At 47.4% G+C, this 17,877-nt stretch overlaps 1 protein-coding gene across 2 annotated transcripts in view; it reads right to left on the reverse strand.

Moving 5' to 3' along the window:
• The window catches only part of SLC8A2 (solute carrier family 8 (sodium/calcium exchanger), member 2), a 58,131-nt gene that overhangs the window by 28,385 nt on the left and 11,869 nt on the right, over nt 1-17,877 (reverse strand). For both annotated transcript variants that reach the window (XM_006898637.1, XM_006898636.1), the window contains 2 exons: nt 13,989-14,665; nt 6,781-7,203 (listed from right to left, as the gene is read on the reverse strand). In XM_006898637.1, the coding sequence (XP_006898699.1) occupies nt 6,781-7,203; nt 13,989-14,665 (1,100 nt within the window). The remainder of the gene's footprint in view (nt 1-6,780; nt 7,204-13,988; nt 14,666-17,877) is intronic.

Raw genomic sequence — 17,877 nt, forward strand, 5'->3', positions numbered from 1 at the left:
TTTTTTTTTAAAAGAAAAAGTTATGATTTGACATTATACGTATGACAACAATCTGGAACAAGTCGTGTATTACAGGATGGGCTGGGGGAGGGGGAGATAAGAGGAAGGACGAAAATGTGTAAACAATGAATAAAAAAATATTTTGAAAAGTAAATTGTTAGTATTTAGAAACAAACTCATGAATTTCTCAATTAATGTAGCTGAAAAGCTATTTAATCCTAACCATAAAGGATTCTCTCAAAACATACATATAAAAAATACATATCTCAAAACATACATAAATGTAAATATACCTGCATTCATTTGCTATGCCTTAAAGTATTATATTTAAGTATTTGTCTATTTATTATTAAGTATTTGTAATACTTGTCTTCCTGAACTAGATATTTTTTAAATTCTCATTTACATGTCTTTGATCTTGTTACTGGGCAAAGTTTACCCTAGATTTTAAGTTGAAAACATTCTCTGCATTCCAATCTTGTTCCATGAACTGATTCCGTGTGTTTTCCCCCCCCAATCTGCTAAGTCTTATCATCAATGCTTAGAATTAAAGAGAATCTGTAACAGTGATCTATCTTAGTCTCTTTATCTGTTGTGTCACAAAGTCACATTACAGCAGATTCTTGGTAATCTTTTTTTAAAAAAACCAAGAAAATATCAAGATGCTGTGAGATAATTTAAAAACTCAGTAAAGTAGAATTTCCTGCACCCGGCCAAACCAGTTCTGCATAGGAGTAACCGGGCCTGAGGCCAGAAGTCTAAAGCTTTAGAAGCTGCCAGACCCAGCAATTTGGACGTGCTGCCTTTGAGGGTCTGTAAGTTTCACTAGCTGGAAAGCCAAGACTACAACCTGCCCTGCTACCTGGTGTTCTGTGGTCTAGTCCTCAGTCTTGTGAGATGCTGTATGATCTGGAGTGAACAGAAATGCACAAGAGTTTCAAACATAAGCTCCATTATATGATCGCATATAAATAGCGCAAAGCACAAGGAGGAAAAATAAAAGTGTTCCATCCCCTTAGCATTTAGAGAAAACCAAACTTACCATGACGTTGGTGTACCTACCTTCCCTCAGGGATGTTCACCGTCAAAGGGACCTTTGTAGTCTATGAAGTGCTGTTTTGCTCTTCCGCAGGTCACCTGAACCCACTCCAGAAATCATGAGATATTCTCATGCCTCCTCAAAGCTCAGTATCTGAGAACAGACCTGGCCCCTGTTTCAGACGGAAGTAATTGACCATTTGGTGTAACCACAAAAGGGGCGGGAGAAAAGCTTTCCTGAGCCTGCTAGCATCTCCTGTGGAAGGCCGGGTGCACTGGAATGTTTGGCAAGAGAAAGTCCAGTGAAATGCGCTATTGTGCTGCTCCCAGCACATGTTTTCCCACGTAGAACATTCAAAATGCTCAGCTCCCTGGAAAATGTTCTAAAGAAGTTTCACTGTACTAGGCTTTGTCTTCTCCTCTTTCACAAAGGCAGTCCGCCTTCGCTTCAGCACAGGCTTTCCTTTCCAGAGGCATTTCTGTTGGCACAGAGCCACGTGAAGGGGAGGTCACAGGGAGGAAAGCTTTGAGCAGGAGCAGGGGGAGGGGACACACCAGAAACCCCACTCCTCTCCCCACCAATTCAAGCCACAGGAGGGTGGTGGACTGAAAATCCCAGCAGTTTGAGATGTATACATGATTGAAGAAATGTGTGTGCAGCAGTAAGTAATAATTGTAAAAACAAACAAAACATAATTGATCACTTCATAAAGTGTTCAACAGCGTTATTTAGAATCAGCTTATGAAACACATGGACTTTAAGGTCAAAATTGTATGAGTTACTTAAAACAGATAAATCATTAAGTTTGTCATTATTTTATGAGCTATTAATAATTTAAGCTGTTGTTCACAAAAAGGTAGTAAGATTTTTCTAAGTATAAATTTGTGAAAATGTTCATGATATCTAAATAATCACTATCTAGATAGATAAAACAACACTAATTTTCCACAATTTCAATAGATTTTTACACTCAACAGAGATTAGCTTCTTTTTTCTTTAAATAAACAAGAAGTCACAATTTATCCAATTAAACTCTTTATTTGAGTTTTTGATTCTTTCACTTCAGAAAAATAATCTAAGAAAATATTTTTTTCTTTTCCAAAAGCTCCACAATAAATAGCTTTACAAATTGTTGAGAAGATGTAAGAAAGACACTTGAAACATATGAAAGACAAAATTTTATCCAAAACCCAAACTCATTGCTGTGTAATTGAAACCAACTCATAGCTGACCCGCCATTGAGATTACAAGCAGATTGCCTATCTTTCTTCTGAGAAACCTCTAGTGAATTCTAACCACCTTGCCCTTTGGCTTGGCAGCACACCCTACTACACCACCAGTTATATGCTGTTGAGCTGACTATTTCTCATAGTGACTCAATGAACTAGACCTCTGAACCCTGCCCTATTTTAAGCCAATCTCACTGTCTCCAACATGTATGTCCCTGTTGCCAAAGTTATTCTGTCAATTAATCTCATCCAGGGTCTTCCTCTCCTGCACTGACTCTCTGCCCAGATATGATATCCTTTTCCAAGGACTGGTCTCCTGTGGCAACATGCCCAATACATGTGAGATGGAATTTCAAATTTCTTACCTCCAAAAAGCAATCTGGTTTCACCCTCTCCAGGACAGACCTGCTTGTCTTCTTGGTAGGTTCAATACTTTTCTCTAGCACCACAACTCAAAGGCATTGATTTTTCTTCTGTTATCCTTATTTATTGTCCAGCTCTTAAATGCATAGCCAGTAATTGAGAAGAGTAGGGCCTGCGTCAGAGCTCCTTCAAAATTTTACAGAGGTTGATTAAAAGATAGTATGATGTTTAACACAATCTTTTGACCTCAATTCAAGAGTCTCAGCTACCTTTTTAAAAGTAATTTCTTCTTTGGAATGTTCTGAATCTTTATGATTCTTTAAGATATTGGTCACCTATTTTCATTTATTTTTAATTTATTAATTTTAATGAAAGTTTATAGAAACTTAGGATTTCCAGTCATTCACTGTTACACTTTTCTCCCTGCCCACTCCTCCCCCCAAAATCACTCTTCTTGAAAAGAAAAAGAAAAATTCTTTCATTGTTATGCAATCCCTCCTCCCAAATTTCACTCCACTGTGCAGCCTTCACTCTGGACTTCTGTAATGACAAGAATACCCATTCATACATCCCTTTTAAACAGATCTCTCCCTCATCTGTTTCAATGCAATATACATCATCCCTCTCCTTCCTTTCTGTCTTCCCTCAACCATGATGTCAGTCTGTTTTACAACAGTCAAACACCCTGTTGCACTAGTTAAATCTGCAGTCAAGAATCTCTCTAAGGTGTTAAAGGGCAAGAATATGAGTTTAAAGACTAAGATGCAGCTGACCCAAGCCATAGTTTGTTTTGGGGTTGTGTTTTGTGTTGTGGTTTTTTTCCCCCAATTACTTCTTATGCATTTGAAACTTGGCCAAGGAATAAAGATGACAGAAAAAGAACTGATGTTTTTGAACTGTGGTGCTGGAGAAGTTGTTGTTGTTATGTGCTATCGAGTCACTTGCGACTCATAGCGCAAGTACAAGAGCCCTAAATGCTGCTCTAACCTGTGCCAACCTCGCCGTCTCCGACACACTCATTCCCACCACCCCACTCACAGAATCAAGCCATCTCATCAAGGGTTTTCCTCTCCTGCGCCGTCGTGCCACTCTCCCAAACATGATGTCCCTCTCCAAGGGCCAGTCCCTCCCTGCAACATGCCCAAAGTATGTCAGACAAAGCTTCATAATCCTTGACTCCAAGGAGCATTCCGACTTCACCTTTTCCAGGACAAACCTGTTTGTTCTCCTAGCAGTCCATGGTATATTCAACACTCTTCTCCAGCATCACAGCTCAAAGGCATCAATTCTCTTTCTATCATCCGTATTCACTGTCCAACTCTCCAATGCATTGCATAGCACGTAATTGCGAAGACTATAGCCTGGATCAGGCGCACCTTAGTCTCCAGGCTGATATTGTTGCTCTTCAGTACTCTTGAGAAGACTACCAAAAGAACAAACAAGTCTGTCTTGGAGGAAGTGAAATCAGGGTGTTCCCTGGAGGCAAAGATGGTAAAGCTAGGTCTCCCCTACTTGGAGGATGTTGTCAGGAGGGGTTGGTTCTTAGAAAAGGACTTTGTGCTGGAAAAGGTGGAGAGTCAGAGAAAGACAGGAAGACCATCAATAAGGTGGGTTGACATAGTGACAGTAACAATGGGAGAGAGTGTACCAGGGATGAGGAGGATGGTGCAGAAGAGGGCAAGGTGTGTTGTCCACTGCGTGACTCACTCTATCTAAGTCAAAGTCAACAGCAACCCAACCCAAGCAGCAAGACTGGTGTCTCCAAGCTCCTTCCATAGGAGCTACCACTCAGTAGGCTCATCATTGAGCCACCGTGGCTTTGAACTCTCTGTGAAAACATGTTAGTTTTAGGGTTTTCTGTGTTATTTGATATGTTTGGGAGTTATTTCTTGAGTCCCCATATAAATTCATGGCACTGCCTCTCCAATTTATGCAACGTCAGCTTAAGAAAAGTTCCACAAAAACACTCTACTTGCACATGATGAGGGGGAAATCAGTACCCTTTCCAACACCGTAAGAGTAAGTCACTATACACTGTGACTTTGCCAGATAGTCCAACTGATGATAACACGGAAAGAGAGAATGAAGCAGCTCAATATTATCAATCAGAACAAGGCCAGAGCTGACTGCAGGACCACTAATTGTTCACATACAAGCTCAAGCTGAAGCTAGAAAAAAAATGAAAACAAATTCGTAAAAGCCAGAGCAAAGCCTTGTGTGGATCCCATCTGAATTTAGCGACCATCCAAGAACAGATTTGATGCTTTTAAACACTAATGACCAAAGACCAGAGGAGTTGTGGGAAGACATAGTACACAGAGAAAGCATTAAAGAGACAAGGAAAGAAGGGAGCTCTTGTGGCCTAGTGGCAAGAAGCTGCACTGCAATCCCAGAGGTACGTGGTTTGAATGCAACAGATGCTCTGCTGGAGAAAGAGGGGCAATCTCCTCGTTTACCGGTCAGATCTGATTTGCCAGTACACATACAAAAAAAAAATAACAATTTTTTAAAAAAATTTTAAAGGAAGATAAGGATAAAACGGATGTCAGAAGAGACTCTGAGAACTTCCTCTATGGTCAGTAAAAAAAGGAAATCCCTCAACGAGACGGACTGGCAAAGTTGGATGCCTGCAATGGTTGGGAGGTTAGCACAGGACAGGGTCAAGGTTTTGTCCTCCTTATCATCGGGGTCTCTATTGGCTGAAACCAACTGCACATAAAAACTTCCCTGCCTTGGCCCCATCCCTCCTCCCAATCCTACCTCCTCAGTTTCACCTATTTCAGATGACTACCCTTTCTGGCCTAAAACTTTTGGCTCTATTAAAAAACAACAAAAACTAAGTTTTGGCTCCAACCCCAGCTTCATCTACTACATCTACAAGACACATTCTGACCCTGCCCCTTACCCCGCCCTGCTCCCTAAACCACACCCCTTGGTCCTGGCTCCACACCTCAAGTTTCAGGACCTCTGTTGTCCCGCCCCCTGAACCTCATTTATTTTACTGGCACTACCCACCTTGGACCATTTTTTTTCTCTCCCTCCTCCACAGCCCATTACTAGACCCACCCATTACTGTGCTGCTCTCTGACCTCACCCTTTAAGCCTTAGGACCCTCGACCCCACCCCTTCTGTTGCCCTGTCGTCCCTATCCCAGCTCCGTCCATCACATTCCCTCGTTGCTATGTAGCCCCAACCAATTCATAGCTGATCCTCCTGCAAATTTATGCATTTGAAAGCTGGACAGTGAATAAGGACAGAATAAGAATCTAAGTCTTCAAGTCGGTGTTGGAGAAGAGTACTGAATATTACACGGACTGCCAAAAGTACAAACACATTTTGCACAGAAAAAGTGCAGTCACTGCACCTTATAGAGGCAAAGTTGGCTAAGCTTTTTTTGTTAGTTAGTTGTTAGTTAGAAAAAATTAGTTGGTTGTTAGTTAGAAAAAATTTCCTTTTTTCACATATTTATTGTTAGTTAGACGAGGTTATCCTTGGAAAGAGACATAATGCTTGGAAAGATGGCGGGTCAATGAAAGAGAGGAAGACCCTCAACGAAACGGACTGACACAGTGACTGCAGCAATGGAACAAGAATGTCACAGACGGTGAGGTTGGTGTAAGCTAGGTCGGGGTTCAGATCTGTTGTTCATGAAGTCACCTAACAACATCATAAATCACATAGATTAACCATCTTTCTCCTGCAGTTTCTGGCAGAAAGTACCTTGAGAAGCGCCACCTTTGGGTCAGCAGTGCGATTCCCTTGGGACTATGCCACCTATACTACCTTCCTTCACACCAGAATGGCTTCGTTCTGGCCCCGCCCCTCGAGTGGACCCCCGCTCCGCAGGCCCCGCCCCTTCCCGACCACACCCCCTACACAGACTCCGCCCTCGTGCAGACTCCCGCCCCCTTCCCGGCCCCATCCCATACACAGGCTCCACCCCCTGCAAAAATTCCCACAGGGTCCGCCCCTTTGTGCGGACCCCGCCCCCTCCCAGCTCCGCCCCATACACAGACCCCGCCCCTGCAAGGATGCTAGCTCAGCCCAGCCCCTGGCCCGTGTCGACCCTGTGCAGACCTCGCTCCAGCCAGGCCCCGCCCCTTGCGCAGACCTCGCCCCTCCCAGGCTCCGCCCCTGTCCGCCGCTCACATGGTCTCGTCGTCCCCGAACTCCAGCTCTCCGCACGCGTCCTCGTAGTGCACGCCCCCGCCGCGCGCCGTGCCCTCCACCGTGCGGTAGGGCAGGCGCACCGTGCCGCGCGCGCCCGAGCTGCGCACCACGCGCACGTCCACGGTGCCCATGCACTCGCTCACGTGCAGCAGGCGGTCCTGGAAGGAGAAGATGCCCGCGTGGTCGTCGTCCAGGATGGTGACGGTGGCCAGCAGCGGCGCCACCAGCCGCCCCTTGGGCCGGCCTCCGCCGTCGGGCTCGAACATGCCCTGCGCGTCGCCTACGCGCAGATTCAGCAGCCGCACGAAGAAGTGCTCGTCCTCCTCAAATATGTCGTCGTCTATGATGCCGATGCGAAGCTCCTTCAGGGTCTCACCGGGCTTGAAAACCAGCGTGCCTTCACTGCGCGAGAGGAGGCAGGTAGGAACAAGGTGAGGGTGGGGCATCGGCTGTGGGGGGGGGGGGTAGTGGCCCAGGCAGGCTTCCTGGAGGAGGGGGCGCCCCAGGACTGCTCACAAGCAGGAGAGTGAACCGCTATTAAATGTTTACTTTATGTAACGTAAAGCTCTGACAGCCTAGTGGCAAGAAGCTGCACTGCAATCCCCAAGGCCCGAGGTTTGAATCCCACCACCTGCTGCTCCTCCGGAGAAAAATGGGGAGTCTCCTCCTGTGCAGGTAACTGCCTCTGAAAACCCATCAGAGCGTCAGCTGTGGATCAGTTCCACCGTGGTACAACAACAATCTACATAGCAGGCGACTCGATGGCACATAACAATTTAAAAATTCTTATTACTGGTGGCCTTCGAGGAGGACGAGATGCAGAAGACCAACAAGACAGAGTTTCTCTCCCACCATGCAACCCTAAGTATTTGCAGGGCAGGTGTGGAGGAGAGAATGATGAAGGTGATATCTAGGCAGTCTGCCTGGACGAAGGGACTTAATGCAGAAACTTAAAGGAGGCTCCAGGCAGAGGGAACAGCACGTGCAAAGGCTTGGTAGAAAGAGGGCATCTGAAATGTTTCACCTCTCGGGCTTCTCCATCCTCCTGTCTCAAACAAACACCCTGGGGGTTGCCCGAGATTCCACTGCCTACAAGCTCCTATGGGCTGTGGCTTTTCCTGGTCTGCAGACCACACTCTTTGAGTAGCAGGGGACAAAAATGAACTGCTACTCCCCTGGTAAAACCTTCCTGTGCTGTCTAGACAGAGTTAGATACTCCTTAACTTGCCGTCATTCATTCATTCATTCAACAATCATTCCTCCTAGACCTGCTTGGCGCTCTGCCTCCTGCTAAGGGGTGGCTGGAGACACAGCAGTGACCAGTCCCTGTCCTCCCATGGTTCACAGCCCCACGGACAAGTTGTCACATCACAGTGACAACTACACGCTAACTAATAAGTTATAGTTTGTTCATCCAACAACAAGGAGCACCTGGCACCTAGTGTGTGTCAGGCACTGTCCTGAAGGCTGCAGAAAGAGCCCTGAGCCAGACTGGACAGAAGTCCCTGCTCTGATGGGGCCTCCATTCACCAAACTCTTTGCCGACAAGCAGATCCCAACTCATGGCAACATCCCATTGAGTTACCAAGGCTGTCAGTCTTAATGGGAGGAATCTATCTCTCCTCTTTCGTGTGGCTTCGAACTGCTGACCTTTCAATTAGAAGCCCAACAGTTAACCCACTACTCCAGCAGGACTCCTTTCCATCCAGTGCAGGAGACAGCTGATAAAGGATTCTATAACAGAACTTCAGGTGGAGATGGTATTATGGAGAGAAATGGAGGAGAGCGTAAAGGGAGGGGGCTAGGCAGAGGCGACTCGGTGGAAGAGTGTTCCAGCAGCCAGTGCAAAGGTCCTGAGGCAGTGAGGACCTGGAGTGCTTGAGAACTAGAGAGCAGACCAGAGTGGCTGGGATAGAGAGAGCAAGAGAAGATGGATATGTCAGAGAGTGAACAGCAACTCTTCTGGGCCTCAGTCACCATGTTTTAAATACTCTGGTTCTGAGAAGGTGAGGGAGATTGCCTGATTTAGTTTCAAGGCTCCATAGCCAGGGCTCCAATGGGGGTAGGCGGTGAGACAGTGGCACTAAATTGGCTGGGATGAAAATTTGGGAGGGGAGAAGATGAGCAGACTTTCCTGGCAGGGCTGAGGGCATTGGATGACTACGGTTTGCCAAAGACACTGAAAATCTGTCATTTCCCCCCAGTCCCTCCCACCATGTTCGTCAGGGGCTCAGTGCTGTTTGTGAAATGTACTTAGTGATGTATTGCTGTGTGCCACAGAGTCAGAACCGACTCACAGCTGACCCGCCAGCAGGTTTTCAGAGGCAGTTAATCCTGCTAGAGGAGAATGCCCACGTGCTTAGCAGTAGTAACAATGATTGCCACTGTTTCAGTTGTTGTTGTTTAAGCGCCTTCGAGTCGTAGGCGACTCATAGCAACCCTATGAACAAAAGTCCTCGACACTGGCGTGCGTGACTTTTATCCTTTCTCCAGGTTCATAGGGTTTCCGGAGGCAAGCTATTTATGGAAGTGGATGCCACTCCTGCTTCCAAGCTTGTTTTAATCGGGGAGCTCCACCAAACACTGTCCACCATGGGTACTATTAACACATTTGACACATCAGTGTCACAGTGTTCAGCTTCAGTGACCACAAGTTACCTCTGTACGGCAAGTGCACACAATTATTCTTGCTAAATTGACCTTGCGACCTCAGGCCCATTGGGATTGGACCTTTGTGGTCCAGAGAGTTTTCAAGGACTGGTTTATGGCAGTACATTGCCAGGCCTTTCTTCCTAATCTCTTCCAGCCCAGACACTTGGCCGAAACCAATGGAGCATCATGGAAACACACAGATCTCCAGCATGGAAAGAAAGAATTCTACCACTAAACCACCACTGACCTAACTGGCACATAGTCGCTACCTAGTAAAGACTTGCTAAGTGAAAAGGATGTCGGCGTCTAGTGCCGTCACTCCTAAAGTAACGTCTGGATTCTTCCACGCCATGTGATGAGCTGTAAATCAACTTCGTCTTGGTATTTGTTGAGAGATGGACTAAATGAAGAGGTGACAGCTTGGAAAAGGAAAAGATTGTCCAGTTCAGTGGCTGCCCACCTGAGCTGCACATTTGACTCAGGGGTGAGAATTCTACCATCAAACTACCACTGCCTCCCAGCATCACTGTACCAGGAGGTTGACCTGGACACGGGCAGTAAAGCGACAGATGGGTATCAGGTGCCTCCTGGGATGAGGTAATGGAGACACACTCAGCACCACTTTGTGAGATTCCTGCCTGAATTGAATTATGCTCCCCAAAGCGGGACAACCAGCTTGAGGATCTTTCTAACTTCAAAGGGTCAGGGCTGCAAAAGGCGTGGCAAAGGTGAGGAACTGGTCCAGACTGAAGGTGAATGAAGAGATCTAACGACCAGATGCAATGAATTGTTCTCAACTGGGTGAGAGAGGAAGGGAGAGAATGAGAGGTGGGAGAGGGAACTTTGCTGGGACAACTGGCGACATTTGGACACAGGCTGAAGTTGGAATAAAAATGCTGAATTCAGTTTCCTCTGTGATCATTATCTTGTGATTATGTAGGAGAATATCCCAATTGATCACTGATGTGATGATCTTAAAACTTTATCTCCTTGTACAACAATAAATGAAAGGAAATCCAAGTTCTCTATAAACTTTCATTAAAATCTCAATTTTAAAAAAGAGAACTTTCTATTTTGGGGGGGTTTTGGTTTTGCGGATTTTTTTAAAAATTCATTTTAATGAAAAAAATTAAAAAAATTAATTTTAATGAACATTTACAGAGACTTAGGATTTCTAGTCATTCATTGTTGCACTTTTCTCCCTACCCACCCCCTCCCCCCAAATTCACTCTTCTCCTTGAAAAGAAAAATTCTTTCATTGTTATGCAATCTCTCCCCCCAAGTCCACTCCACTGTGCAGCCTTCCCTCTGGACATCTGTAATGACAAGAATACCCATTCACATGTCCCTTTTAAGCAGTTCTCTCCCTCATCTGTTTCAATGCAATACACATCATTCCTCCCCTCCTTTTCTGTCTTAAGAAAAGAGAACTTTCTAATAAAAATGATCTCCTCAGATTCTGTATGCCCTGTTGCAGCAGGATGACATTCAAGTATTAATGGGTGAAAATCCTGCTCTGCAGCTCATTCTCATTCAGTTCCACCGTCATGGATATTATTTTATATCTGCAAGAGAGATTCCGCAAACAGGACAAGTTGTGAACAACGGTTGGATCTTGGGGGAGTGTACAGGACAGTGCCTGAAACTGCTTTCAAAACCTTTCAGGAGCCATGACAACTTTCAAAAGAAAGTTCTGGAGAACATGGAGACTTTGGAGGCCTGCTATAAGGGCCTATAAGCAATAGATATTGCTATAAGCAATAAGGGTAGCGCCACAGGCGTCCTGTTCAAACAGGGCATCCAGAATGTGAAGAGATAAGACTCTTAAGACATCACATCAAAGGCAGCTCTGGTGGTCTAGTGGCAAGAAGCTGCACTGCAATCCCAGAGGCGCACAGTTCAGATCCATCAGATGCTCTGCTGGAGAAGGAGGGGCAATCTCCTCCTGTACCACTCAGATCTGATTTGATGGTACACACAAAATAGTAAAATAAAATAATAAAAGAAAGACATCACATCAGCAACCAGTTGGGATAGAAATGTTGCTGCTGTTACTAGCTGCCATCAAGTTGATTCCCACTCGTGTGTAAAATAGCGCTGTTCCACAAAGCTTTCAAGGCCATGACATTTTGGAAGCTGACTGCAAATCTGTCTCCTGGAGCAACTCCGGGTGAGTTTGAACCATGAACCTTTCAGCTAGTAGTTGAACATGCAACCATCATTTCAGAATTCTAGAATTTTAAAACTTTAAATCTTTGATATCTTAGGGTCAGAGAAGCTTAAGTGAAGGAGTTCTAGAACAGTGATGCCTGCTGTTTGAGGACTTCAGAGCTTGTGTTTAACTTGGAGAAACTGGGGCACCCAGGTACTCCCCCATCTCCATATGATGCCTTTGTGTAAAATTAGAAAAAGGCATTCCTCTTCCTGTTTCTACAAGTCAGGAAATTACCACAGCATAATGATTACTATTGGAAAAGAGCTTCCTTTGTTTGATAGGGTGCTCTTGCGCAGTGCACAACCCCAGCAACGGGACATGATGGCCCTACCTGCTCAGGCTGAGACAGAAACATGTCAAAGTAACAGTCCAAGGCTAAACTCAAACTAGAAAGCAGGTCTCTTCCCTCTTAGTTCCTTCCGCTTCCTCGATAAGTGATACCAAGTGCGTGAATGTTGACCAGGGTGGGAGCAAGGGGGCACTGAGGAAGGAAGGAGGTGTCAGCGGTTCCTAGCCCTTTGATTCTGATTCCTCCACCAAATAGCATTTACTCCCGCATCTTAAACATCTCAGTCACAAAGTCAAGTAAGAGCGTGTATCAGGGCTCAGGGTTTTAGATCTGGGGCAAGTCAGAGAACCTCTTTAAAGTGTTAAAGAGGGGGAAATGTCAACCTGTGGAGGAAATTACACCTTAGTCAGGATATCTTTCAATGAGAAAGCTGAACAGTGAAAAAGGAAGATCACAGAAGAACTGATGCCTCTGAATTATGATACTGGTGAGGAATTTTTAATATACCATGGACTGTCAGATGAATCAGCCAAAGTCTCAAAACTAAGTGCTGCTGGAATGTTCCCAAGAAGCCAGAGGGTTAAAACTTATCCTTACCTACTTTGGACATGTTATCAAGAGAGACCAGTCCCTAGAGAAAGACACCATGCGTGGTGAAGTAGTTGTTATTGTTTATGTACCATCGATTCAGAACCAATTTACAGCTGACCTCGCAGATTTTCAGAGGCAGTAAATCACACCGAGGAAACGGCCCATCTTTCTCCCATGAAGCAGCTGGTGGGTCTGAACTGAGTGCCTTTGGGGTTGGAAGCACAACTCCGTACCACCAGGCCACTGATGCTCCCTTGGTAAAGCAGAGGAAGGGGAAGACAGACATCCAAGGAGATAGACTGGCACAGGCTCCAACAATGGGCTCCAACACACAACACAGCATTGACTGTAAGGATGATGTGAGACTGGGCACATGAGTTCACTAAGAGTCAGAACCACTGGACAGAACCAACCACCACCACCAGCAAAGGGAGACTAGGGGGGTGGGTCGGAGTGGAAAAGTGACAAGGGGCCATGGGACGCTGATGGAAGGAGGGGGAGAGAGAAGACGTCATGGGTGGACAAAGTGATCCCAAGTGATTGGCTGAGAGAACAAAGCCCTGCAGAGAGCGGTCCCCACCAGGTTGGCTGTGGAGAGACAGGTAGAAGAGGTGGATAAAGATGGATTTTTATAAAGATTGAATGGATGAGCCCCTGCATGGTAAATGCAAGATGGTGAATGGCTTTTCCACCACCAAGGGAAAGGAATAAGGATGGATTTGCTTCTGCCTGAAGATCAAAAGGAACAAATGAGTGAACGAACGGCTCTGTGGATAAGTGAACAGGTGCTCACACCAAGGGAGGCTGCTGGTGTGTGGGATGGTGGCGAGGATAGAGAGAGAAGGTCATGAGTGGACGATGGGATTCTGTGCTATTGAAGCAGAAGACAAAGGCCTGCCAGTAGCTGTGCCCATGGGGGAAGCTGGGGAGGGGCAGGTGGGAAAGGTGGCGGGATTCACGTGGATTTGTTTGTTCGCGAAGATGAAAGGAGTGACTCAGAAATGAAAACCTCAAGCTGGTGAATGGCTTTTCCACAACCAAGGAAGGGGGAGTGGAGTGAGTAAGTTTGCTCATAAAGAAGGAAGGAGAAGGGTAGGAAAGAAGGAAAGAGAGGGAAAGGAAGGAGGGAATGGAGGAAGGATAGAGGGAGAGGAAAAATGGAAGGACAAAGAGAGTTAGAAAGCATGCGGGTAGAAGGAGACAGCTAGGGAGAAGGTAGAGGAAAGGATGGAGCAAAGGAAAGTAGAAGCAAAGGAGCGAATGGTGCAGGTCTGCCCACATTTGTGCAAGCGTGGCTTCTGACACCAGATGCCAGGCCAGTGGCTGGAAGGCAGAGCCCACCCTGGTCCTCCCGCAGGGGCGCAGGGGCGCAGGGCGCAAGGGCGCAGGGCGCAGGGGCGCAGGGCGCAGGGCTGGGGTCCCAGTACCCCAGGCACCCACCTGTACTCATAGTCGGATCCCGCCTTGGCCGAGCCGTCCTCTGTGCGGTAGTCCACGTAGAAGGTGCTGTTGCCCTCGCCGCCCTGGCAGGTGACGGAGAGCAGCACGGAGCCACAGTTCTCCAGGCAGTGGTAGAGGCTGGGTTCGAAGAAGATGCGGCTGGCGCCGTCGTCCTCGTCCTCGGCCGCGCCGTCCGCGGGGCCCGCCCTCCGCGATGCGTCGGCGGCGTGCCTGCGCAGCACGTTGCCCGCGCCCGTCATCAGCCGCGTGGCCTGGATGCGGTAGAAGGCGCGGCTCTTCTGCTGGTGCAGCAACGCGTAGTAGTTGGCGATGCCCACCAGCTGCTCCAGGTCCTTGTCCGGGTGCTTCTGCTTCAGGTCCTTGAGGATCTGGATGACCTCGCGCCGGCTGGCATCCAGCTCGCGCGCCTCGGCAGGGCTCGGGCCCAGGCCCAGGCCGCCCAGCTCGGCCCCCGGGACCTCGGAGGCGCCCACGAACGTGCCATCCAGCTCGATGCTCTTCGGGGGGTCGCCCTCGGCGCCGATGATGATGCCGCTGCGCGGGTCGGTGCGGTAGCGCTTGTAGACGTACTTGTAGAAGAGCAGCCGCTTGTCGGCCATCCAGGCGAACACCACGCACACCGGGAAGAAGACCAGGGTCAGCAGCGCCTCCCACACCTGCGGGCGGGGAGTCAGGACTGGTGGCCAAGGGGCGCCCTCCTACTCCAAACCGCCTCTAGGAGCCTGTCTTTCTGCGCCTGCCCGCCTCAAGAGGGTGCTTTCCATCCCGACCGCCTCGAGGGGGCGCCCTCCTACTCCAGTCCGCCTCTAGGAGCATGCCTTCCTGGGCCTCCCTACCCTCTTCTTGCTTCACGCTCCCACCTTCCTCTAGGGGTACATTTTTCTGCTCCTCCCCGCCTCCAGGGGGCACCCTCCCACTCTTCCCCACCTCCAGGCTGCAACTTTGCAGTCCTCTCAGAGGCATCCTTTTGCACCAACCCACTTCCTAGGGATGCCGTTCCACTCCGCCCTGCCACCAGGGGGCGCCCGCTTACTCCTTTCCACCTGGTGCCCCTGCCTCCATCCCTGCCTCCCTAGCACTAGCATCCCTCTCCCTCTCCCTCGCCCCAGTTCTCTCCACCTCCTCCCTTCTGTCCCTCTGTTTCCCTCAGCTCTTCCCCATTTCTGTTCATTTCTCTCTCACATACATCTACCACCACCACCTCTTGTTTCTTCCTTCTCATCTCTGCCCCTTCCTCTTTATCTTTTACTATACCTGTCTCTCTGTTCATCTCTGAGTCTCTATTTTCCACTTGTCTTTCTGTATCTCTGCTTCTTTTACTTTGTCTCTGTTTCTATCTGCATCTCTCAAACACACTCTCCCTTAAGCTTGCTCCTTTTCCACATCTCTATCTTTATCTTTATCCATTCTGACTCTGTCCCTGTCTTCATCTATCTTGTCTCGTTCACCTCTGCCTCGCCCATTCCTGTCTGGTTCTCTCTCTCTCACACACACACACACACATCACCTCCCACTCTATCTCCTCTCTCCACCTTTCCAACTCTGTCTTTCTCTCCTTTTCCTCTGTTTGACTCTTGTCTCTGTTCATCTTTGCTTCTCTCCATCTCTTTCTCCTGTCTTTTTCTCTCCCTGCCTCTGTCTCAATACGTTTTCCTCTTCCCTCTTCCTCTTTCTTCTTTTTTCCTGTTGCCACTATCTCCTGGTCCCATGTATTCTGTTCTGTCTTCTCACGATGGTCTCTACAATTCTCACTGCCTCTCTCAATATATGTCTCTTCTTCTCCAATTCTCTATGTGTGCACGCATGCATACACACACACACACACACGTGTTCTCTCTTCCAACTTCTCTCTTGATCTCATTCATCCGTGGTTTTTCCTCACTGACAATTGTACCTTCCCAGATGCCAAGAACCCAGACATTCTCAGCCAACTCCAAACAACAGGCATGTCCTAGACCTGGGGTTTCAACTCTAGTTCCCTCCATGAGTCTCTCTCCCCCATCTCTCCTTCGTGCGCCAATGCTCCTCTCACACCCCTGAAGGTCCAATTTCCTCACTCCTGCCCAAGGTCACCCCTCTGCTCACTTCTTCCAAAGACCTCCTTCCATTGCTCATTCCCCCCAGTAATTCCAGCCCCTGCCACACTCCCCCCTTGGAGACAAGACCCCAAGAAGCACAAGGCAAGCATCTCATAAAACAAGTTTCTTTCAGACTCATAAAACAAGTTCCCGTGTTGCTATGTTGATCTGCTGCCTCCCTAGAGACACTCAGCAGTTCCAAGTTCAGATCCTACTTCTAGAACAGTCTTTCTCAGTCTCTTCATCCATAAAATGGGAACAATCTCAAGATGAAATGAACGTACATAGCCCTACACTTAATGTCATCAGTTGCCCAAGCCCTTGCATGTGGAAAATATGAATTCTAAAGACATGGCATTCAAAACATTCTTAAAGCTAACTGCTCTCAAGATTATTATGACACACCACGGGTTGCCAAAATGACAAACAGCTCTGTCTTGGAATAAGGAGAGTCAGAGAGTGCTCCTGAGAAGCAAAACTCACATACTTTGGCCACGTTATCAGGAGTTCTGCTGGCGCAGTGTGTAATGTGCTGGACTGCTAATTGAGAGGTCCATGGTTCGAATCCACCAGCTGCTCCACAGAAGAAAGATGAGACAGGCTCGCCCTGTATTCACAGCCTCAGAAACTGAATGGAGGACCCCCTTGAGTCAGAATTTATATGACAATGATGGGTTTGGGAATGTTTTTGTTTATTTGTTTAGCTTCTTTCAGGGTTGGGACCTCATCACCCACCACACATCTGAGCATCCCCAGTGATCTCTCCACAAAGATTTGGGAGTTTGCCTTGAAAACCCACCACCATTGAGTTGATTCTGACCCACAGGGACCCTGCAAGACAGAAAGGAACTGTCTTAGGGTTCCCAAGGCTGAGATCTTTACAGAGCAGACTGCCTCATCCCCTGTCAGAGCAAACGGGGGCTTCAGACCTTGGCTTTTCAGTTAGTAGCCCAGTGCCTAATCCACTGCATCACCAAGGATCCTCAGAAAGTGCTGTTAGAATATCACATGTTAGGGAGCTCTGGCGGCCTAGTGGCAAGACAGTGCACTGCAATCCCAGAGGTATGCAGTTCAAATCTACCAGATGCTCTGCTGGAGAAGGAGGGGGCAATATCCTCCTGTACCAGTCAGATCTGATTTGATGGTACACGTAAAAATAATACAATAAAAGTTACAAAAAATAGAATGTCACATGTTACCTCTCAGTAAAGATAAAGAAGACAGGATCAGAGCGGGTTTGTAATCCTTAAGAAGGATCAGGGTGGAAGAGCCTGGACAGAATGAGAGAAAATGTGCAGTAAAACTCTAAACCATGGAAAAGACCAGGCTTACTGGTCTGATGAGAGACCAGTGGGAACCCAGGACAGTGGTCCTTGTTCATCCTCTGAACCTGGACCAGAACTCACCCCCATGGCTCAACTTTCAAACAGCAGTCAGGCATGTACTGCACTGGCACAGGCTGCTGTCAGGAACCTCACCAAAGTCCTGAAGAGCAGTGTTGTCAGTTTAAAGACTAAGGTGCACCTGGTTCAAGCCATGGTCTTTTTTCCCCCCAATCACTTGTTACGTATCCAGAGAGCTGGACAGTAAATAAGGAGGACAGAAGAAGAATGGATGCCTTTGAGTTGTCACATTGGAGAAGAGTTTTGAATATTCTGTTGACTCCCAAAAGAACAAACAGATATGGTCTTGGAGAAGGCACAGAGTGCTCCTTGGAGGCAAGGATGGTGAACCTTCTTCTCACAATACTGTGGTGTGTCATTAGGGGTGGTCAGGACTGCACTGCCAAC

Source organism: Elephantulus edwardii, unplaced genomic scaffold (genome assembly GCF_000299155.1).
Source record: "Elephantulus edwardii isolate Elephantulus edwardi_28Jun2011 unplaced genomic scaffold, EleEdw1.0 scaffold00236, whole genome shotgun sequence".
Lineage (NCBI taxonomy): Eukaryota > Metazoa > Chordata > Mammalia > Macroscelidea > Macroscelididae > Elephantulus > Elephantulus edwardii.